A 23,570-nucleotide genomic window follows, 5' to 3' on the forward strand; every position below is an offset into this window, starting at 1 on the left:
TGGCTGTTCTCCTCCACCCGCATAGCAAACTTATTGGGAGGATGGATGCAGATGGGCAGCAGTGGAACATATGCAGACTGCAGCATCTCCCCAAAATACTCCTGGTCCATGATGCAGTAGCATACATTGGGGCCCAGAAGAACAGAGGGTTATGCTGCAGCTGCTCTGCTCAGCTTACACAAAGCAATCAGACATTGGATGTTTTTGTAGTGTTGCTGATTCAGAGTCTATTTCTGTTTCCGGTGTTCGTTACTTTGAAATGCTTCTGCAGTGGTGCTGGCTGGCTTCGACACAAATCAAGCCCTGCATCTGTAGCCTTGTCCTTCCAGCATTGGCTACCATAAATATAGCGGGAGTGGGTGGCGCTGGGGTCTAAACCACTGAGCCTCTTGGGCTTGCTGATCAGGAGGTCAGAGGTTCGAATCCACATGACGGTGGTGAGCTCTGTCCTAGCTTCTGCCAACCTAGCAGTTCGAAAGCACGCCAGTGCAAGTAGATAAATAGGTACTGCTGCAGCAGGAAGGTAAACGATGTTTCCATGCACTCTGGTTTCCATCACGGTGTCCCGTTGCGCCAGAAGTCATGCTGGCCACATGACCCGGAAAGCTGTCTGTGGACAAATGCCAGCTCCCTCGGCCTGAAAGCGAGATAAGCGCCGCACCCCATAGTCAGCTTTGAGTGGACTTAACCGTCTAGGGGTCCTTTACCTTTACTATAAATATGCAGGACCAGTGGCCTTGCTGTGGTTTGGTTTTTTAAAAAACTCTGGCCTACTGAGCTGGGAAGCAGCTGTTAGCACAGTCAAGAGGGCAGACTTGACGCAATGCTTTAGGGAGACGCCTGGGCCATTCTGCTCCTAGCCAGGAGTGCCGCAGGCTGCCCTTTCATGCTCTAGCCTGCCCTGTGTGTCTGGTTGTGTCCCTCAGTTTGCTTTTGCCTCCTGCACATTTCTTTTTTTGGGATTTAATCCATTCTTTTTTAAAAATCTGGGATGTAGCAGCTCCCTCCATTTTGATTTTCAGGTGGGAGGGGAATGCTACCATCTGAAACCATGTAGCCATATACACAGGAAACACCAGCATTTGGGGGGAAAATGAAAAACCTAGTAAGGAAAGGGAAAATAGATGATGCAATGCATGCATGAACGCAGTAGATGTGAGGTTGAATCCACCAAAATCGCTGCTCGCATGGGATGTCTTTGGCAACACAACAGAACTTCCCCAGCCTCTGTGCACCTTCTGCACTGCCGATATCTGCAGTAGAGGGTTGGGGGGGGGGGGTGGATGCCCAAGGAGATTTGGGCTGTGTGGAAAGGGAGGGAAGTTCCCTTGTGCCTACATCTGTTTTCCAATGGTAATAATGCAGAATTGATCTGCAGTGAGCTTTTATTTCTGGAATTTAAACTAGTTTGTCAAGTAGCACTTGACAAAATATGCAACGTAGCTAGCTAGCTAGTGTGGGGAGTTCGTAGGGGAGGAAAAAGAACTCAGTCTCCATGGATTCTAGAATAAAATAATGTGTATTCAGCCTTAGTGTTGTGTGTCTGCACTCACCATAATTATAGGTTGGAACCTGTATGAAACAAAGGAGTCACTGCTGACCTTCTCAATTCCACACAAAGGAATTTGGCTAACCCCCCCCCCCCCAAGCATTTGAATACATTCGCCAAGTTGGAATCGGAAAGGAGGCCCCCAAAACATATTTTTTTCCTGATCTGATTGTTTCAGTTTTAACAATGGCATTAGGAACATTTTAAAAGCGTCTTTGTCCAATACAAAAAACAACAACCACCCAAATAACAAAAATCAAAGAGTCGAACTGACAGAGCAATCAAGTAGAGTAAACAATGGACAGGAGTGATAGCTATCAGTTATCACCACCTTCCTCCCCTCCTGGGGGAGATCCCTCTTGTCTCTGCATGTAACCCTTCCTTGGTTATATGGCTTGGCCCCTAAAACCTTGGGCTGCTTTAGACTCCCAAGAAGGGAGGGAATTCCCTGCAGAAGCTCCAGATCCTGCCTTCTGCTGTCCTAGTTGGACTTCCAAAACTGCCCTGCAGCATTTGAAAGAAAAGAGAGAGAGAAATCCTCATTGGAATTTGTCCGAGAATCAGTACAAACAGCTGGAGGCAAAATACATTCATTCTGTCACTTGAAGCTGCAATCCCTGATAAGCGACACTCCTTAAGACAACCAGAGAGACAAAAGAAACTTTCTCCTGTTCAGGCTTAATACTTTGCAAGTTTGGCAGCTCCCACTGTTTTCTTTTTAATGTAATGGTTGCTGGTGTTTCCCCTCCAAGGATGCCCTTTGAGTAGGAAGTGTTGCGCCTGCCTCTAGAAAAATGACAAGGGGAGCCTCTCGCTGGCTTGGTCCAAAGTTTGACCCTGCAGGCTGAAATCTCCATAGGGTTTTCTACGTGGCTTTTCAATTCCTAGGGCAAGAAGGCAGCCCTGAGGGTAACTGATTCCGGCCCTCTGCCCTGAGAGACAGGAGTTCCTAGATCTAGTCTCTTCAAAACACCTCCGGCCTTGGATACTTCAAAAGAGAGAGACCACAGCTTCCCCCAGGTGGTGTACACAGCACTGTCCAGCCGTCCTCAGGCTCAGTTCCAGAAAGAGCTGGCGATCTCCTAGCATTCGCTCTCAATACTGTAATACTAGTAAGAAAAGGAAAGGGGAACACACAAAAAAACTTGGCTTTTGTGTCGGCTCTGGAGAGTTCCACCCAGTTCCTTTTGCACCTGGAAAGGTTTGGCAGGCTGCTGCTGTGCAGGTGAAACCCACACCCCAAACTCTGGCATTGTCCCAGACACAGGGGTGGGCTGGGGGGACGGACCCAACCTGCAGCCTACACCGAAGTGTTCCTCTGAGCATGATAAGTCGGCGAAGCTTGCAGCATGTCCGGCAAGCTCTGTCCAGCTGACAACTCCGAACCCGCTCCAGTTCCTGGTAAAGTTGCAGGGTACCTCAGGGCTTGCTCGTAGGGTGGCGGTAACTGTAAAAAATATGAAGCAGCTTGTTATACCACCTCCTGAGAGAACCACAAACGGCTCTGCCCACTATGCAAATGTTTTTTTACGGAATGTGTTTGCCAAGGCTCAGTTATTGTGCCAGCTTCACCCACCAGCCTCCACCACACCTACTTTGCCCAATGTCCACACACCAGTGAGCTTGGGTTCCACGAGCCTCACCCCTTATGCAACTGCATCGCACAATTCACGGCCCACAGGTGTGCTCCTGAGGCAGAAGCTGAGCTGATTTGCTTCCATGGTGTCTTCCAAAGCAACGCTGACAAAGAGCTGCACTGTTTGTTCATACTACAGTGGTACCTCAGGTTAAGAACGTAATTCGTTCTGGAGGTCCGTTCTTAACCTGAAACTGTTCTTAACCTGAGATACCACTTTAGCTAATGGGGCCTCCTGCTGCTGCCGTGCCACCGGAGCCTGATTTCTGTTCTTATTCTGAAGCAAAGTTCTTAACCTGAGGCACTATTTCCAGGTTAGCGGAGTGTGTAACCTGAAGCGTATGTAACCTGAAGCGTATGTAACCCGAGGTACCACTGTATAGTGGTACCTCGGGTTACGAACTTAATTCATTCCGGAGGTCCGTTCTTAACCTGAAACTGTTCTTAACCTGAGGTACCACTTTAGCTAATGAGGCCTCCCACTGCTGCCACGCAATTTCTGTTCTCATCCTGAAGCAAAGTTCTTAACCCGAGGTACGATTTCTGGGTTAGTGGAGTCTGTAACCTGAAACATCTGTAACCTGAAGCTTCTGTAACGTGAGGTACCACTGTAGATATAAATAAAATCCATCTAGATTGCCCTGATGCGGGGGGGGGGGCCCTTAACCTGAGACACCACTTTAGCTAATGGGGCCTCCTGCTGCCATCGCCGCGCGATTTCTGTTCTCATCCTGAAGCAAAGTTCTTAACTATTTCTGGGTTAGCGGAGTCTGTAACCTGAAGCGTGTGTAACCTGAAGCGTCTGTAACCCGAGGTACCACTGTATTAGATTCTATGTCCTGCCTCTCCTCCAAGGAGTTCAGACGCATGCCGCCATTTTATCCTCCTAACCAACCGTGTGAGGTAGATTTGGCCGAGAGACAACAACTGGTCCCAGCTCCCCCAGGGAACTTAATGGCCGAGTGGAGACTTGAATTAGGGTCTCCCAAATCCCAGGCCCTGTTAAAAGCAAGGCTGTGGTGATATCGGCTCTGGTTTACGGGAATGGGTTAGAACCTCAGAAATAATGAGCTGACATACAGCTGTCTCCCGTTAAGGTTTCAAGGCCGGTGTCACAAGTTAATTAGACCCATGGTCTAAGTTCCCATAAAACCTGGGTTGCTGGGAGTTCTCGGCAGCCAGCCAAGCAGGCTTTGGGGCTTTTGAAAGCATCTTGTTCCGTTGCTCAGCCTATTGAGATTTAGGTGTGTTAATTTAGGTGTGTTTATGTTAATTACCTGGATAAGTTAGTTTTGCTGTTTTCTTACCTTCTGAGCTATCTGTGTAATTATTTGGAGTTTCCCCCTCTCTTGTGGAGTTTTGTTTTAGTAAAAGTTTGCGTATGATTTTATGAAATCTGGTCTGATCTGAGCTGAACCCTTTCATTTCGACCACACTTTTCGGAGCACGGGTCATCATCTACCACAAACGGCTATAGCAGCCTTCATATTGGATGGATTCTCCCCCCCCCCCTTAAATTGATTTTTGAATTCAGAATTTATTGTTATTTATGTTTTATACTGTATTTTATGCTGTTTTTTGTTGCATCAATTAAGTGTCTTACATTTGTTGTTAGCCGCCCTGAGCCCAGTTTTCTGAACCGGGAAGGGCGGGGTATAAATAATTTATTATTATTATTATTATTATTATTATTATTATTATTATATCCGATGCTCCATCGACCCAGCAGTTCTGCCACCAAAACACTTGTGCATTGTTAGAAACAAGCATTTCGGGTCTCACATCCTTTTCAGTCCCTCTGGCACACTGCCGAAAGCTACTCTTCTTTCGGTTAACCCCCCCACTCTCCAAACATCCTAGAGAACCAGGATGCAGAAGACTGGCAGAAATCCTCATTATCAGATGGGCAGTTTTCTTCCCCAGCCCTTTAAGTTCTCTGGTTTTCTGCTGAGATCACTTCAGTCCAGAGCAGCCCCTGGTTTGCTTCACTGAAGAGCAACAACTGTCACTGGGGCCTCCGCCCACGTTCACCAGCTTGCTTTTGCTCAGGGGCAAATGAACAAATGAAAATATTCACGGTGGTTAGAAGTTGCTTCCATCCAGGTTTTAACAGTAAAAAGGAAAGTTTTTGCTTGGCACCTAAAGGCGTATAATGAAGGCGCCAGGTGAGCTTCCCTGGGGAGAGCATTCCACAGATGGGGAGCCACTGCAGAGAAGGCTCGTTCTCATGTTGCTACCCTCCAGACCTCTCAAGGAGGAGGCCCATGAAGAAGGGCCTCAAAAGATGATCTCGGGGTCTGGGCAGGTTCATATGGAAAGGGGTGGTCCTTGAGGTTTGCGCTCCTGAGCCGTTGAAGGCTTTACAGTGATTTCTGCTTGCGCACCAGGGTTTCTCCTGTCCTCCCCCTGCACCCCTCCCCGCCGGTGGCTTGGAGGAGGTGTCAAAAGACAGCCCCACAGCACATAGAGGGGGGGGGGATTGTTCCATCTGACAAGCTGAGATACTTGAGCAGACAGGTTTGTTAATTTCTAAAATTTTTGTAAAAGTGGGGATTCAAGCCCTCCTCCTCCAACACTCTGACCTTGTGCCACACTGGTTCTCTGGTACATATAAAGGTAAAGGTACCCCCTGCCCGTACGGGCCAGTCTTGACAGACTCTAGGGTTGTGCGCTCATCTCACTCTAGAGGCCGGGAGCCAGCGCTGTCCGCAGACACTTCCGGGTCACATGTATTAAATATTCATATTGAGCTTTAATTGCATTCAATAGGTTCTTTTATTTCTGATTTATTCCAAAAAAGCTATCAGGGAGTCGTTTTTTGTGTGCTGCACAAGCTATGGATTTTGACTTTAGGGCCTTTTTCTTTCCTGGCACATTCTGTCCTGGGCGCAAAGATCTGAAGAGTAGAGCTCTGTGCGCCTTTCTTATCTTTCCTGCATCAGAAAAGTTATTTTCGGGGGCTTCAGGTTTGTTAATAGTGCAGCACTGAATTCCACCCAACAGTTTTAAAGTTAGAACCATCCTTTCTTCTTAGAAGCGGCACGCAGGTGCCGTTCCAGACCTTGTCTTAGAAGAGGCACTCCGTCCTAAGAGGCAGAAAAGGGCAGGTGCCTCTTATGAGATGGTGCTTGCCATAACTCAGAGGTAGAGCATATCTGCCTTGCATGTAGAAGGTCCCAAGTTCAAACCCCGGCTGGAAAGAAGGGACTGGGAGAGGCTCCCTGCCTGAAATCCGGGAGAAACTGCTGCCAGTCAGTGTGGGAGATGCTGAGTGAGATGGGCCAACGGTCTGACTCAGCAGAAGGAAGCTTCCTGTGTTCGTATCTTGTAATCTTTATATGTACTTGAATCAAAAATACATTGTTGTGAGGGGGGAACCGCTGCCTATTTAACGGGGGGCACCTTTTTGTAGATAAAGAAGTTTTCCATCAATTAATCGGATTAATTGCTTGCATTGACGCTTGCATCACAGCTGGCAGGGGCTGAAGTCCTGAACATCAAGGAAGTACAGTGGTACCTCTGGTTACATACGCTTCAGGTTACAGACTCCGCTAACCCAGAAATAGTACCTTGGGTTAAGAACTTTGCTTCAGGATGAGGACAGAAATTGTGCTCCGAAGGCACAGCGGCAGCAGGAGGCCCCATTAGCTAAAGTGGTGCTTCAGGTTAAGAACAGTTTCAGCTTAAGAATGGACCTCCGGAACAAATTAAGTACTTAACCTGAGGTACCACTGTACTAGATTGGCAGTGGCTGGTTTAAACTTCGCAGGCTCAGCTTCAACCACAGCTCGTGATTTTGTGATATTACTTTGTGGCTGAACAGCAGAAAGGATGCCCGGTTTTCTTGAGGTCATCTAATTAATCGCAGGATAACTGGAGAGCAAGGGACTCTGGAGGTTGTAGAAAGGTAGAATTCTACTGAGGCGGAATTTCATGCGCCATAGGCAACTCTTAATAAATAAACCCAGAGGCCAGTCACATGGGGAGAACGTGCTCCAAAATAGGGACAGAGCCATATGCTAAAGCCACATGTTAAAACAGTGGCCTGGATTACAAATGAGCCAGAGATCTACCCGTAGATTCTGACCAACCTTGCCACCTACCTTTGCACTAAGACTAGAGGCATCTGTAGGTCAAAAGTTATAGTACGATAATGCCGGCAATGAAATTAAAGGCAAAGGACGCATGCAGTCTCTCATTGGCCTTGAACTTGGTTATGTCTGTGTTGTTGTTTTTCCCTCAATATATAAATATAGCAACTTTGTGGGTTGTCTGTCTGTCTGTCTGTCTGTCTGTCTCTCAAACAAAAATATGCATGGGCTGCCCTACCCTTCTCTGAGCCAGGTGTGGTTTTGATGGCCTAAAGATGTCTAGGCTACCTGACCTGCAGGGTGGAAATTCCTTTCTGTGCCTTTATTTAAGGAAGCCATTTTTCTGTCCTAACACAGGGACTCAGAGCCGCCACCACCACCACCACCACTTACTTATATGCTGCCCATGTGTCTTCTGAAAGTCAGACAATTGTTTATTTCCTTCTCTGCCTTGTCAAACTACCCGGGTGGTGAGCATCCCAATGAAACTCAGAAACCATCCTTGCCTACCCACCTCTCAGGGTTCAGAGCCCAGGGAAAACAAATCTCAAATTCAGGCAGAGAAAAGGTGGAGAACGAGAAACCATGAATACTGTCCGAGGGCAGATGTGCGCTCCAAGTACAAAGATCAGCTTGTAACGTTCATTGCAACACGTGCCCCTGCTTATCCGCTCTGGGCCTCTCCTTATCTAGACGGCGGGTTGTTATGAAGGCTCACCTATCTGCTGAAAGCACTTTAAGTATGCAATATAAATGGTAAGTGGTTGCGAGAGTGCTGACTACCATTATTGCTCCTTTGATAGAGTACTTGTAAGGCTCAAGTCCATTAGAAGAATCAACAGCAAAGCTTGAGTCTTCTACACGGCTACTCAGAAATAAATATCTCCCCGCCCCCCGCCCCCCCCCCCCCCCAGTTCAATGACATTTACAACCCAGCTGAGTTTGTAAACTGCCTCGGCCCAGTATACCTGAAGGAGCATCTCCACCTCCCCCGTCATTCAGCCTGGACACTGAGGTCTGGCACTGAAGGCCTTCTGCCAGTCCCCTCAGTGCGAAAAGTGAGGTTACAGGGAACCAGGAAGAGGGCCTTCTCAGCAGTGGCACCCTCCCTGTGGAACGCCCTCCCACCAGATGTCAAGGAGCTAAAGAACTGCACAACTTTTAGGAGACATCCAAAGGCAACCCTGTATCAGGAAGGTTTTACTATTCTGTTTGTTATTAAGTTTTTATATGTGTTGGAAGCTGCCCAGAGTAGCTGGGGCAACCCAGCCAGATGGGAGGGGTATAAAGATTTTATTTTATTATTTATTTTTATTATTTTATTTTATTCTACTATTATTACTGTTATTCATCCTTAGAGGAGCCAAAGCTAATTCACACACACCAAGTATAGCTGCCATTTGAGTGGAACACCAGCATCCAACAAGCAAAATTATTTTGTCTTTTCAAACTACTCTATACTCTTCACTGTAAATTTAAACCTGTTTGAAATGGGCTTCAGACTGTTTTAAGCTGTGGAAGTTGTAGTTAAAAAAAAAAAAAGAACTGGCCTTGTTTTTTCATAGAGGTTTCCTGTGGTGTAAAAGCATTGGTTTCATTTGTCCCACCCTCATCTGGAGAGCCAGGGTGGTATACTGGTCAGAGTGCTGGCCTGGGACCTGGGAAACCCGGGTTCAAATCCCCGCTCAGCCATGAAACTCACGGGGTGACCCTGGGCCAGTCACAGTGTCTCAGCCTACCCTACCTTGGGAGAGGGGGAGAGAGGCACGTACACTATAAAAAATCTTTGGTCAAATAAGTTTAGCAGACTTTTGAAGCACTACACACACAAAACGTGTGAGCGGAGAGAAGAACAGGATGCATGTACAAGCACTGATGCTTCCTCCATTATGTCTCGGGGGTGGGGGGGAATCACTGCTTGGCTACAGCAGACACAGGGAACCTTTTTACATCCCAAAACATCATTTCCTTCTGGGTAATCTTCCGAGGGCCACATGGCAGCAGCGGCGGATGGAGCCAGAGGCCAAAAGGGGCAGAGCAGCGGGTGTAAATCTTGCTCTTGTGCAGTAGGCAAGTTTCTGCGCACTTGTCTACCCTCCATCCAGGCAAGAAAGAGGCATTATCAGAGTGGAAGGACACATTCCAGCCAGGCAGAAACACTCAAAAAGGGTGCAAAGCAAGGACCTGTGTGGCCTGGGCAGAGTCCTGGGGGCCAGACAGAGAAGTTTGGAGGGCCACGTTGGGGTCTCTGGGCCTGAGGTTTCCTATATTCCTAGCTCCAGGTTAAAGGGGATCCTGGGCAGAGGGCCCTCTGGTCTGAGAACCCTCCTGTGACCTTGGCAGGCACCTACAGTGCCAGGGGCATGGCAAGGCACTTTGCACTGCCTCAGAGGCTTTATCCCTAGCTGCCACCGTGTCTGTTTTGGCTCCTTGAGGAAGACAGAAGCACTTCTTTCCAAAAGATACAGGATGAATCATTAGCCAGAAGGAATGTAAACAAGTGGTTTAGCGCTGGAGCCTCCTGGAACACTGTGTTCCTTCCAAGATAAAAATGCCATTGGAAAGACAGAGCCAGGTCTCAAGGTATCAGGAGGAGGAGGAGGAGGAGGAACCTCTGGGCAAGTTCTATAATTAGAGACCTGCCAGCGGGATAATTCTATACCCTAAGATAGTGGTAGGGTGGAAGGTTGTTGTTTTATTATTATTATTATTTTGCTGAAGATTGCTTACCTCTGGGGAGATCTCCGCCCACAAGCCGAACCTTTCGGCAATCATCTGGTGGATCTCCCGCTGGCGATCCTTCTTCCGCACGCTCTCGTAGCTCGGCAGCCGCGGCTGCTCCCACGGTGGGAGCTGGTAGCTGCTGGGGGGTCCGACACAGAACAGCTCATCTCCCTAGACGCACAGAGGGACGCCATTAACAAATGCACCCGGATGATACACCCAGCTCGGGGGCTCGTCCGTTGTTGCCTTCCCACTTTACTTTTTAGGAATTGGCTTGACGACAAAAATCCGCCACTCGCCTATAATGGGAGAAGCGTCCTTCGGAAGAAAGCAAAACGGTGCCAGTTCTCGCATGCGGCACGATACTCTCCATGCTTCCCTCTTTGGGTGTTGAAATGTGTTATTTGCATGCATGCAAAGCCATAAAAGCCACACTGTGAAAATGGTGGGTCTGTGGAAGCCTTGTTCTTGCAACAGAGAATATGCCAGCAATGCTTTGTTCAACAAGTGCTGGCACAACAGGGCACTTGCTGAGGCTTGTGCGCCTTGCCCAGGGGTTTCCACAACCACCAGCCCCATGGACCTGGTGCTTCTTCTCCCTGATTCCACCTCCTCAATGACCCAACCTCTTGCCTAGAGGGGACAACCCCTGGGGATCCACCATCAGTGGTTCCAACTCCCTCCCTGGTGTTTGGCTGGCCTCCTGAATCAAGCCCCCTTCTCCTGCACAGGTCACGCTCCTTTTACAGGTGATTTGCCCAAACTTTCAGGAAAGAAAGTCTCCCCCTCACCTGGACGCCAGGGTTTTCAGCTGCGCTTTCCAGACGCGGCGTCCCCGACGGTGGTCCCACCAGACGCTGGTTGCTGCTGAAGTAGGGAGGGGGGCAATCCTGCGTGGAGCGAAAGAAAGGGAGGAAAGTTAAAATACAAGCCGAGCTTTCCTCTCGGGCAACTCCAGGGTGCGTGTTCAGCAAGCTGGCAATGCGTTCCATTGCGCAGATCAAAAGTAACAACACCTGGAAGGTCACAGGCTCCTCATGGCCAAAGCTTGTGCCTCAAGATCAGTCACTGGCTTGGGGTCATAAACAAAATGGCCGTGCCTCCTCCTAGGAGTCAGGGTGGCAGAAAGGCCTTGACATCAAACCACCCTGTCCAGAGCCCCATGCTTATTTAATTTTTTATTTAAAAAGTATTTCTAAGCTGCCTTTCTGGACCTCATGTGTTTCACAGAAGCGGAATGACTGCAAATCTGAATTAGCTGAAGCCTCTTCGTGTTCATGTGACAAGAGCGCTGACTGAAAAGTTTCACCTCTGAAAACAAACGCTCACAAGCTGTTTTTTTCTCCGACAGCTGCTGTCGTTGAATCACTCTTCAGGGCGCAGTTTTCTAGAGCCAAGAGCTTCCCAGCAAGCTACACTTTCCTAGCTAAACCCAGCTAGGAACCCCAGCTTTTGGTATATGGCAAAATTATATCAATCCTGGTCCGTGAAGAGGCCTCAGAGAGCAACAGAAAGTTATGCCTAGGCAACCAGCCAGAGGACGCCAGGGATGGCTTCCATCCTCTCAGGAATGTATGAGGGAGGAGCTCCTGGCTTGAGGAATCTACCATCTTTTTTACTAAAAACCTGAGAAACCACCCAAGTGCAAAGTTGTGGCTGATGGGGGAAGAAACTTAAAAGAACACCGTGCACCTGAGGCACAGCCAACTTGTTTTCAGGGCAGGAACTGAACTTGCTGTCCCCTTCACAAACACAAAAGCCCTTCATTTCCTCCCAAGCTTTTCCTCAGCCTAATTTTAAAGGGAAAGCGGGTGGCAGTGGGTAAGCCTTTTTCGTTGTTGCTGCCTGTAAATATTTCAGGGTAGGAAATCATTGTCAACAGACTGCAAACTACCCCAGCAGATCCCAATCTACCTCCTGTCTGTTGCTAGCCTCTGATATGTAATCCAGCACCTTACAGCACCATGTCTGTTTGTTTGTTTTGGTGTGTGAGCCACCTTGGTTATTTGGGATATTTTACTGCAGCAGCTGAAACATCCTTCCCACTAGCATAGGATGTTGTCTGTGTACATAATGATTCACCTGGGTAAATCATCTCAGTAAAGCATCTCAACCGCTGGTATATGGGATTCTGACATTAGGCCTGAAGCAGTGATAAAAGCCACTTGGTTGTAGATAAGAGTGAATCATCTACAGAAATCCCTAGTGCTGGTCTTTCCCAGACCTCCCACTCTTTATGCCTGAGCTCTACACACTGCTTCTCCTAGAGAGGCGTGTTTTGAGAACAACAGGAAGTCCTTGTGGGTGCCAGCCCATCTCCCAAAGGAAGGGGATAAGCAGCGTTCTTCAAAGGTGTTGTTAAGACTACAGTTCGCATCAGCCCCGGCCAGCTCGGCCAAGGCAGTTGTATGGTCCAGCAACATCCAGGATGCGCAGCTGAAGGCCTTTGCAGTACAGGGTACAATCTCAGCTCTTCCTCCCTCTACCTTTGGACTCAGAGAGTTGCTACTAAGCAAACACCTGCAAAAGGGCACAGAAGGCAGAGCCACAAAGAGATCCATCACAAGTAACAGCAAGAAGGGAGCAGAGAAACCCAAAGAGAGAAGGAACAGGTTGAATGGAATCACGGGGGGGACGGGACACCATGGGCTCACTTGAAAGGAGTGATTATACTACAGTGGTACCTCGGGTTAAGAACTTAATTCGTTCTGGAGGTCCGTTCTTAACCTGAAACTGTTCTTAACCTGAGGTACCACTTTAGCTAATGGGGCTTCCCGCTGCCGCCGCCACACGATTTCTGTTCTCATCCTGAAGTAAAGTTCATAACCCAAGGTACTATTTCTGGGTTAGTGGAGTCTGTAACCTGAAGCATCTGTAACCCGAGGTACCACTGTACATCAATATTGGCCTTATTGAGAGCCTAGGGGAAATTCAATGATTTGCAAATGTTTGGTGTAGCATTTAAATGAGCCCAGACCTGCCTCCAGATATAATCCCTTTCCTCTGTGGAAAATTAACATCTTTGGGCAAGGACAGAGGGACGTGATGGGTCAGCAAACTGCAATTTATATACAGTGGTACCTCGGGTTAAGAACTTAATTCGTTCCGGAGGTCTCTTCTTAACCTGAAACTGTTCTTAACCTGAAGCACCACTTTAGCTAATGGGGCCTCCTGCTGCCGCCACCGCACAATTTCTGTTTTCATCCTGAAGCAAAGTTCTTAACCTGTGGTAATATTTCTGGGTTAGCAGAGTCTGTAACCTGAAGCGTATGTACCACTGTATGTGTTGGCCAGTGCGACATATCATATTCTTGTGGAAAGCGGGATGTCAGTTTCCAAGGGTTAAAGCCTCCGTTTTGCATTTCACCTTCTTCTCCCTTCCCTTCTGGTTTCTTGCAACGGAGCCTCTGAGAAACTACGCCCATTGTTAAAGCTAAGCCTCCACAGGTGGAGCAAGCAAAACGTAGCACCAGTTCCCGAAGCTCTGAAATCCGAACCTGGGATCCGAAAGGTGAGCCGCAAGCAAACAAGGCTCGGGCGTTGCCTCGGTAGGGCTTGCCAATCTGGCACATGGCCCTGAGCTCTCCCCAGCAGATCTACGTGTGCTGCTGCACAGCACTTAGCCAATCGCTTCGCTTCCACCCACAGACCCAAGGGTTCCACTTGCATGGGACCACCGACGCACTTGCAGAAGCCTTTGTGGTAGTGTGGCGAACTGGGCAGGGCAGTGTTTTGACAGCAGGTTGCCACCGTATGATAACCCGCATGCACACATGTTATACACAGTAATCTGGGATAGTGGAGGCCGCATGGCTAGAGGCCAGAAATGATCACTTTCCCACGCAAGCACCGTGCAGCAAACTTTTAAGAGGCTCCTGCACCTGGGCCCCATCAACTCAAACGGTGTCGCCTCCTGTGCTACAAAAGCCCACAAGGGTAGTGGCATGGCAGTCTCGAGGAAACAAAAGGAAAGTTCCCAACTGGAGGGGATACCGCAACTGGAAAGTTGCAATTCCTCCAGCAAAAATCAGGAGAGACCACACCCATCAAACATGTCATCTTGACATGACTTGAATTGAGCGTTCCTAAATTCTGGCCTGATTTCATGATGTTGACACCTGGACCCAAAAACACAAGCTTTTATTAGGAAAGCATTTCAATTGTCCCTGAACATGAACGTGATACACAAAACTTATTGGGCTGAGGAAACCCTTGTCACAGCCCTCTTGGCCGTACTAGGGACATGGCACATTTCTGTTACTTCAAAGCAATTCTGAGTCTTTGCTGCCACCCTCCAATCAATGTTGGGTTCTGGACTACAAGCACTGTGGGATTTCTCTTGCTTTTGCCACGTGGCTATATCTACACCAACATGCATCCTGTAAAGGAATTCCTGCTATCTGCCAGGAATTACCTGAAAGTCACCCCTGATGGTCCCTTTCCAGGAGAGTTAAGTGAGCCATCTTCACTGCTTCTGGTGGCCAAACTGCACTTTTTACCACGAGCAGTTTCATATGTGAATATGCGGAAGTACAAATGTAAACGAATAAAGGGATTTGTTCCTCGCTGAAGGGAACCTCTGAATACCAGTTGCTAAGGAACACGTTTGGGGAGAGAGAGGGCTGTTGCTCTCATGCTCTTTTATGGGGGCTTCAGGGTGCTGGACTAGATAGGCCTTTGGTGGTCTGAACCTGCAAGGGGGAAAGTATACACAGGCTGCCCAGGTTTTTTGGTCTTTCAAATGTCTAATGCACGGTGGAGTGGGGAGAGAAATACCATGAAGTTGCTCAGGTGCTCCTCAAACAGCAGTCATCAAAAAAGCTTGTGTGTGTGTGTGTGTGTGTGTGTGCGCGCATAAGAGAGAGGGGAAGGGTTTGTGACTGTGAGTGAGAGAGGGAGAGAGAGAGAAGAAAAATAGGGGGAAATGTTCTCTCTGTGGCTGCCTCCAATCGTGAGCTGTGCAAAGTATAATGCTGGTTGCCAGGATACCAGCAACCAAGAGTGGCATTGTCTGTATTTTACCCGTGCCTTACAGTAGCACTCCCTGCTGTGATCCATCGTTGCCAAAAAAGAAAGAAAGAGAGAAAGAAAGAAAAAGAAAGAAAGAAAGAAAGAAAGAAAGAAAGAAAGAAAGAAAGAAGTGTGCCAGAGAGTTAAGGAGGAGTGCAGTTCTCTTAGGCGCAGGGGTAGATCACCATCGCCCTGGCGACCTGCGTCACTCCTGGCGCTGCCTTCTCGTGCTCTCAAAATTCAATAACGTGCCCCCCAACAGCACAAGCCATACTCAAAAGCCGCCCATTGGCGACACGCTCAGGTGAAAGGGCTTTGTTGGTGGACGAGAGTGGGAAGGAAGCGGGGAGCCAGGGAGTGTCTTGGTGAGTACACACTATAACCCAGCAGGAGAGAACTGCAAATAGGCCTTGAGCTGCTCTCCAGCCAGGAGTAAGCAACAAATTATTATAATCATAATAATGCCTAAACCCCGAGGCCATTCTGTACAAACATGTAAAGGGAACCTACAGAAGGCTGAGTTGGGCGGGTGCCTTGGTTCCTTCCACCCCATGTGGTGGGTGGGCAGGTGGGTGCATTCGGATGCAAGGCCTATTGAAACAGCAGGGAAGAGGGAGGTGGAGATACTCACATACTGACTGGGGCTCTGGAAGAAACGGCAAGAGCACAGGAACTGGCAGCACAGAGGGTCCCGGTGGTACAAAAGCAGCAGCAGCACCAAAATGGCCACGATGAAGATGGAGGAAGAAACTGCTGTCGAGGAAGAGAAAAGGGGAAACACGGGTGAGGGTGTTCCACAGAGCCTGGGACTAGGCCTCAGGCTTCACATCCTGGATGACGTCTCCAGGAAATGTACACTCTGCAAGGCTAAAGGCAACGGGGGCAGGAGAGAGCCACCGATTTAGCGCCCTGTGGCATCCTAACCGAGTTCATCCCTAGCTAGGAGCAGTGACTTTGGGAACCTACATGGGCACAATGGAAGTACGAATGACAGAAACAGGTACCCAAATGCTCCTGGAGAAGACTGGAAACAGGAGCTGCCAAAAGCACACTTTTCAAGCCTTCCTAATTGTCTCAACTTTTCTCTCATAACTGAGATTCCAGCCCTTGGCAGACAGAAACAGGTGCCCAGTTCTTTAAAAACAAGCAAAACACACCAATGCAGATATAGCAAACTGAATCTAGCTGCGATCTGCCTCGCGGCAGACACAACAATGAGGTTTATGGTCTAAGATTTGGTGGCATTCCAGCACCACTAAGAAATGCAAAGATGGTCAATGAATTCTTTTATTTGACCAAGCTTGTAAACAGGCCCCTATGGCAAGTAAAAATGGTCTCCATTCTGACTAGGTAAAGAAGCTTCTGTGAAATGAAAAGAGAAACTGCTATTTTTAATCAAATAAAACCATCAATATGCCACAAGTATCTGTGGGAAAGGTAGGCTGTGAAGCATGCTTGTGGACTAGTAACTTGTCACATTTGCATGGCCGGAATCAATCTATGTTGGTAGGCGAGTTGTTGTTGGGTGGTTTTTTTAAAAAGAGCATCACAGAGCTCCAGTAGTTTGAGAGTGATACTCTTGTTCAACCAAATCTCTGCACATTCAGGAATGTGAAAGCTTTCTATTCAGGAAGAATAGAAATACAGTGGTACCTCGGGTTAAGAACTTAATTCGTTCCGGAGGTCCATTCTTAACCTGAAGCACCACTTTAGCTAATGGGGCTTCCTGCCGCCGCCGCGCGATTTCTGTTCTCATCCTGAAGCAAAGTTCTTAACCCAAGGTAATATTTCTGGGTTAGCAGAGTCTGTAACCTGAAGCGTACCTGAGGTACCACTGTATAGCTAATTTTAAGAGGCTGGCAGTTGTCTAAATGTCTCTTAAGAAGGCTATCTATCACATGAAACATAGGTCATGACAATCTAGCCTTAGCTCGTAAGCCCCATCGGAGATGGGCCTGTAAAACTTCTTCTCTGTAAAGGGCCATGCACAGATTTGGTACTAAGCAAGTAGAAAAATAAATAAATTCAGCGTCCTGTTATCACAACAGGCAACTGCTGCCCATGGGAAGCCCGCAAGCAGAACCTGAGATTCCACCCCCTGGTCCAAATTGCCCCTTAAGGTAAAGGTATAGGACCCCTGGATGGTTAAGTCCAGTCCAAGGCAACTATGAGGTTGTGGCACACATCTCGCTTTCAGGCCGAGGGAACCAGCATTTGTCCACAGACAACTTTCTGGGTCATGTGGCCAGCATAACCAAACCACTTCTGGTGCAACGGAACACCATGATGGAAACCAGAATGCACGGAAACTCCGTTTACCTTCCCGCCGCAGCAGTAACTATTAATCTACTTGCATTCTGATGTGCTTTCGAACTGCTAGGTTGGCAGGAGCTGGGGCAGAGCAACAGGAGCTCACCCCATAGGGGGGATTCGAACCACCGACCTTCTGATTGGCAAGCCCAAGAGGCTCAGTGGTTTAGACCTTACCTTTACCCCTTATTTCACCCAGCAATAGCAGATATGGTGCTCCCTTGCGTATGCGGCTCACTTGTATAAACTTTCCAAGCACTTCCTCCTTATCCTACGCTGCCTCTGCTATAGTGGCACCACGGCCCTACCGCTTGTAGCGCAATCTAATCTGGGTGATTTGAGGTAAACTATAAAACATGGTTGGCTTTCCAGGGTGTACTATGCAGCTGGCCTGTTGCTAGTTTCTCAAGCACTAAACCTGTTTCACTGCCCCATTTTCAACACCAACCACTAAGAAATAAAATACAGATGCAGACCTTCAACACAGTCCTTCTGGGATACTGTGTCACCTACATAGTATTAAGTACCGTTCCCAAATTTCAGCCACTTCTCACTTCCAGTCCCACCCAGCCCTGGCACAGTCCAAAAAACCACCTGAGACAAAAGAAAATCACAAACATTTCAAATGAACTGCTATTATTTGAGTATTCTTTTACTGCAACCAATGTCATGTGCTACGGTAAAGAAGCAATAAAACTGATCCAGGAGAGCAGTTTTAAGTGCCCATACAGAGTACTGAAAACCAAAAATAACCTTTTTGGGGGGGGGATTCCAAAGGATTCCTAAAGGATTCTGGTATTTGGGGCACATTTTTAGTCCAGCCAACAGAAACTATTAGGGTACAAAATGCAAAACTGACACAGAGAAGCAGAGCAGAGTTGGTTTCTCCTGACACGACACACTTGGCTTGGATGTGTCCAATTTCCAAGGTGTGTTGGAATTTGGCTTAGGATAATAAAATGCCCCCAACCCCACAAAATCTCTCTCTCTCTGTAGTTACATTTTCCATTTCTCTCGAATAAGTTTTTGTGGGTTTTTTAAAGTCCTTATTCCCTCTGGGATTTTCTTTAGCGCTTTCCTCTCTCCCCATTAATCCCTGCCTTGCCTTCTTCCTTTGTATCACATATTCTTAGAACATAAACCTGTGGGCAGGACCTGCCTTTATTCTACTCTGGAGGCGCTTAGCAAGAGGTAAGCCCTCAAGAAATAGCTGAATGACACCAGGGAAATTTGGCAACTAGCAAAAAATCCAACGAAAACAGCAGCAATTAAACCACTGGAGGACTTTGGGTCCCAGGAGCCTGCAATTCCACCACATACTGACTTCAGATTAACCCTATTGGTTTTAATAGGATTGGAGTAAAAACAGGTTTGGGATTGCGACCTTAATCTCTTAATTTTCACATTCCTCATATTTCTGCTTTCCAATGATAGCCAGATGGTAATATTTCCTTATTTCACTTAAGATGGTAATCCACTCATTTTTGCAACAACAAAAACCACCCTGAAAAGTCCAAGCATGTCCACTTTGCAGCCCTCAGACTAACAACTTACTTCCAAGTAGCTCTGCTGACCATAGGTGATTATGCAAGAGAAATCAAGTTTAAATATCATTCTGTTGTGTTTCCACCTGCTTTATCAGAACAAGGCTGTTCAGAAGCTAATGCAGAAGAATTTGATCTGCAAATTTGAGGGCCATTGTTCAAAAAGCCCTGGCACCTCCAACATATATTGATTTTGGGGGGCTTTTAACATATTCTGGTTTATGCATGCTGGATCAGGGATCATGCATGCAGCAGCCTGAGTTATAACTAGATTAGATCTTGATAGAACAATCTTGTCTGCAGGTGGGAAATTGTCCTTATTCTACCATGTGGAGTCAGCAGAACTGAGCAGAGGAGGGAGCTTCTCATCTGTGCTGAATTTGCTGGACTTACGTTTATTTAAGTCAGTGGAACCTTGTCACCCAACAACAATTGGAAGCCCATTAGATTCCCATCCCTGGTTTAAAAAAGCCTTTTCTTATTTTCATTTGGAACACCAGATTTTTCCAAACAAGGAAAAGTAACAGGGATGCAATGAACGATGCTTCCACTGACAAATGAACAAATCTTGCTCTCTCCTGCTGATATACAGACAACACGGCCAATTTATTTAATCACTCTGACTCCCAACAGTTTCATAAAGGGAATTGCTGGTCTAATCTTTGCTTTGGATGAGAAAGGCTTTTTAAAATTCTATGTCTCTCACCTGTACGTGAGGCATGTTGGACAGGAATACAGGAGTTTTCACTTGGGCTATACAACTCTCTGCCCTGGGAGAGCAGCCTGGCCCTTGGAGCCATTTTTAATTATCATTTGCTGCCTTTTGAAAACATGCCTGTTCTGGTAGCCGTTTTTATAGTCAAACTGGCTAATTGTATATGTCATTTTTGTTTGCCTCATCATTTATTTAATTGATGCTCTGTTTTCAATACTTGATTTTGTATTTTGATTTTACTGTTGCTAACCAGCTTGGGCGTCTTTGGGTGGAAAATGGGAGAATGCATATTGACTAATATTTTTTGTAATGCTTCCAGATAGGCTGCTGTACTTTTTGCCTGAATAATATGAAGGATATCCTTCTCTGCAGGCATCTTTGGAGAGCCTTGATAATGATCTACAATGGGCAGTTTACTATGTGCGTGGAAGACACAAGCCTTCAGACCTCAGAGGAGGGCACAGGTCACACTATGAAACTCCAAAGCTTCTTCAACAAAATATGTACCACTCTCACATCCAAAAAAACGGGCACAACAATATCAACAAGGGGAGCAGGTGATTGACAATCATCAATCTTGTCTCTCTAGCAGGTGATCCCAGATGTCTCTTCAAATTCCAACTAGTATTTTGCTCACAAAAGAGCTTGGAGCTGTAATTCTTGTAGGAAACCTCTTACAATATTTTTATCCAACCGAAAGCCAAAACAGGAAAAAGTGATACCTTTCATTAGATCAGCTGCTTAGTATAGAGAGAAAAACTGTATGCAAGTTTTTGACTTCACAGAAACCTTTGTTAGGTAGAAGCAGTCCTATGGCTCTCCAAAGCTTCTATATTTCTGTACCAGTTTAAGTTCCTCTGATAAGCTGTACCATTCTGCTCGCATCATTCTCTGCTGAACTTCTACTCAAACATACTGAAGAAAAGGAATCACAGGAAATTCAAATACATAAACAGGATTCCACCGTCCTGATTTGAACGTTATCCCTACATGCTCCTTACAGCTCTGTGGGAGTGTCAAAAGGGCTCCTGATGCACTGAACCAGCCCTTCCAATCCCTGGAGCCATGCCAACACTAACAGAGCTCCCTAATAGTTCATCTCCTCCAGTAACCCCCACGAAGGGTAGGAGGTCAACATGGGTGATGAATCCACAATGCAGAGGGATGCCAAACCAGAAGCTAAGTTAGCATCCCTAAGAACATGACCTAAGTTAGCATTCACAGCAGGAAATCACCCTTTCTGCCACAAAAGCTGTGACTTGCAGAAACCTGCAGCTGCCTCTGCAAGGCTAAGACTTTGCCCAGTACCTGCCTGTAATATAAACAACCAGGTCCCAAGCACTTGAATCTACCAGTTTCCCTGAAGGGGCCATAAACAGTGTCTAGGTGCCAAACCAAAACCACATTATATGTGCGCATACAGCGAAGTATAACGCCAGGGACATAACCAAGCAGGGGGAGGCAGTCTCATTTGGGAGAGAGGACCCCACCACCACCCGCATCCATCCCGGTTTAAGAGCGAGAGAGAGCCATGCAAGGACTCACTGGTGGCTATGATAATCGCCACGACGCTGCTATCCATGGGAACAGGGGCGGTGGGCGGGTGTGGCAGCGCCTCGCTCGGCTGGCTCAACTCTGGTCGACTGCGAGATCCCTTCCAGCTTGGTGGCTCCACATGGAGGAGGGGAATCCGCCCGAATCCAGTCCCCGACGGCGAATTCACCAGCCCTCCAGTTCCGTTAGCTTTGGACCCCCCCCCCCCCGCCACGACGGAGCCCGTGCAGCCCAGTCCGGTTCCTTCTGGCTTCTCCTCGGGTTCGATCCCGGGATACGTCCGGCCAATGCCTGGCTTCGTGCGCTCCTAACTTATCGCTCCCCTCCTGCTCTTCTTTGCATCGCTCCCGGGGTTAGCATCGCACTCTCGGGGCAGTAAGCTCTTCGGCACCGAGCTCTCCTCTTCCTTCCAGCGCTGGGCTGGTTGGTTCTGGAGTAATATTTTTTTTTGCACTTTCCGTCCTCGGTCTCCCTTAGGGCAGATAAGCTGTTCCAAAGGTGAGCGCGCCAGGGGGAGAGCTTGGCTCGGCTCCTTCTTCGGCAGATGCCTGGCTTCGGAGACGCTCCCCCCGCAAAAGGGTTGTTGCAGCAGCAGCAGCAGCGCAGTCTGCACTCTCCATAGGCTCCCCCTGAAGAGAATTCAAAATCGCCGGCTTAAAGATCCAGTTGTTTCCCCTCGATCGGAGCCTCCAGCAAGGTTGCGGAGCCTTTCCTGGGCCTGGCCGCTTCCCTCCGGCATCCCGGGCCCAGCCGAGTTGCACGTGCGCCTTGCAAAGCCCATCCGAGGCGAGGCCAGGAAGTGCAATGGGCTTTCTCCTCCAAAATCAAAACCGAAGCAACAAAAGCAGCAGCAGCAACCCCCTCGCTCGGATTCCGCGACCTGCACGGCTCCCCTTCCAGCCTCGCGGGGAGATCTTTGCACCCTCTACCGCCTTCCTGCGCCGATCTCCCGGGTTCCGCTTCTGATTGGTCGCGGAGGCAACGCTCTGGGCTTCCATTGGTGGGAAGTGAAAAGAGCTACCTTCTCCGGATGCAACATTGTGTCGGCGGTCGTCATGGTAACTGTGCACGTGGGGAGGAACGGGGCGGGGGGGGGGAAGCGAAAGTAACGCGCTTCCTCCGGCGTTCCATTGTCAATGGGTTTTTATTGTGCATCGTAATAGTTTCCCCTGATATCCCCCTACCCCCGAGCTTTAGGCGTCCTGAGAAACAAAGCTACGCGGGCAAGAGGAATTTTATTTAAATCGACGATTAAGAAGAGAGTCTGCGTTAAAGTGTTTTCCAAAGATCTCATAGCAGTTGTTGTTGCTCACTTGTGAAGCACCTGAAATTTTCTAAGCGCTCGACCGGCCGATGGATGGATGGATGGCGTCAGATTGGTCTCCCCCCCCTTGTTGTAACGCTTTTGGGGGAGGCAGCTTCCAACTTGACCCGAAAGGACACCTGAGGCCGGAGTATACCTCTTATTCAGCTCTGCAGACCCAGGTAACGAAGCGGCCGCAGAGGTTTCGTTCCTGCATGGCTACCTCACCAACACAATTGCGTTTTTAAAAAAAGTCTTGACGTTTTCCATATTCTTTCCGAGCATGTTTATGGGTGACGAGAACAGCGGCCATTCCTAAATCAGCACCACCAGAGGGTGGATGAGAGTGAATTCTGCTGCGTTAGTTATTTTCATCCATTATATACATTAACTCTGCATTATTAAACTACAAATTCTCATCTGTTGCTATATGTCAGATCCTGCAAACGTTTTAACATGTCCAAAACACCGTGAAAGAGGTGGATGGGAAGTCAACAGATATGAGAGTCGTTCAGATTGCATTTTAAAAGAATTGTATTTTAAAAGAATTTGTAAAAATTGAAAATTTAATAAATATATTTTTTAATTAAATTCCCAATCCCTGTTGTTGTTGTTTAGTCGTGTCCGGCTGTTCGTGACCCCATGGACCAGAGCACGCCAGGCACCTCTGTCCTCCACTACCTCCCGCAGTTTGGTCAAACTCATGCTGGTAACCTCGAAAACACTATCCAACCATCTCGTCCTCTGTCGCCCCCTTCTCCTTGTGCCCTCCATCTTTCCCAGCATCAGTGTCTTCTCCAGGGAGTCTTCTCTTCTCATGAAGTGGCCAAAGTACTGGAGCCTCAGCTTCAGGATCTGTCCTTCCAGTGAGCACTCAGGGCTGATTTCCTTAAGAATGGATGCGTTTGATCTTCTTGCAGTCCATGGGACTCTCGAGTCTTCTCCAGCACCATAATTCAAAAGCATCAATTCTTCGTTGATCAGCCTTCTTTATGGTCCAGCTCTCACTTCCATACATCACTACTGGGAAAACCATGGCTTTAACTATACGGACCTTTGTTGGCAAGGTGACGTCTCTACTTCTCAAGATGCTGTCTAGGCCTGTCATTGCCCTTCTCCCAAGAAGGGAGATCC

The 23,570-nt window shown here is 47.9% G+C and overlaps 1 protein-coding gene across 2 annotated transcripts; it reads right to left on the bottom strand.

Moving 5' to 3' along the window:
• Positions 1-1,500: 1,500 nt before the first annotated feature.
• Positions 1,501-22,908, bottom strand: LOC144326925 (uncharacterized). Of its 2 annotated transcripts, none has more exons than XM_077924166.1 (5): positions 21,125-22,908; positions 15,642-15,760; positions 10,792-10,890; positions 10,007-10,171; positions 1,501-2,996 (listed from the first exon to the last, which is right to left on the bottom strand). In XM_077924166.1, the coding sequence occupies exons 1-5, from the start codon at positions 21,159-21,161 to the stop codon at positions 2,850-2,852; spliced, it is 567 nt and encodes a 188-aa protein (XP_077780292.1). In that variant the 5' UTR covers positions 21,162-22,908; the 3' UTR covers positions 1,501-2,849. The 2 variants fall into 2 exon arrangements, with proteins under 2 accessions (XP_077780292.1, XP_077780291.1); XM_077924165.1 differs by having other exon boundaries at positions 15,642-15,763; positions 21,125-22,906.
• Positions 22,909-23,570: the final 662 nt, after the last annotated feature.

The sequence above is a fragment of the Podarcis muralis genome, chromosome 2 (genome assembly GCF_964188315.1).
Source record: "Podarcis muralis chromosome 2, rPodMur119.hap1.1, whole genome shotgun sequence".
NCBI lineage: Eukaryota > Metazoa > Chordata > Lepidosauria > Squamata > Lacertidae > Podarcis > Podarcis muralis.

What these genes read in the sequence shown, in the direction of transcription:
- LOC144326925 (XM_077924165.1), bottom strand. Translation starts at nt 21,161, where the DNA reads ATGGATAGCAGCGTCGTGGCGATTATCATAGCCACCA. An exon ending in GGCGATTATCATAGCCACCA is followed by an intron (nt 15,764 to 21,124) that starts GTGAGTCCTTGC and finishes CTTCCTCGACAG; the next exon opens with CAGTTTCTTCCTCCATCTTC. An exon ending in TCCAGAGCCCCAGTCAGTAT is followed by an intron (nt 10,891 to 15,641) that starts GTGAGTATCTCC and finishes CGCTCCACGCAG; the next exon opens with GATTGCCCCCCTCCCTACTT.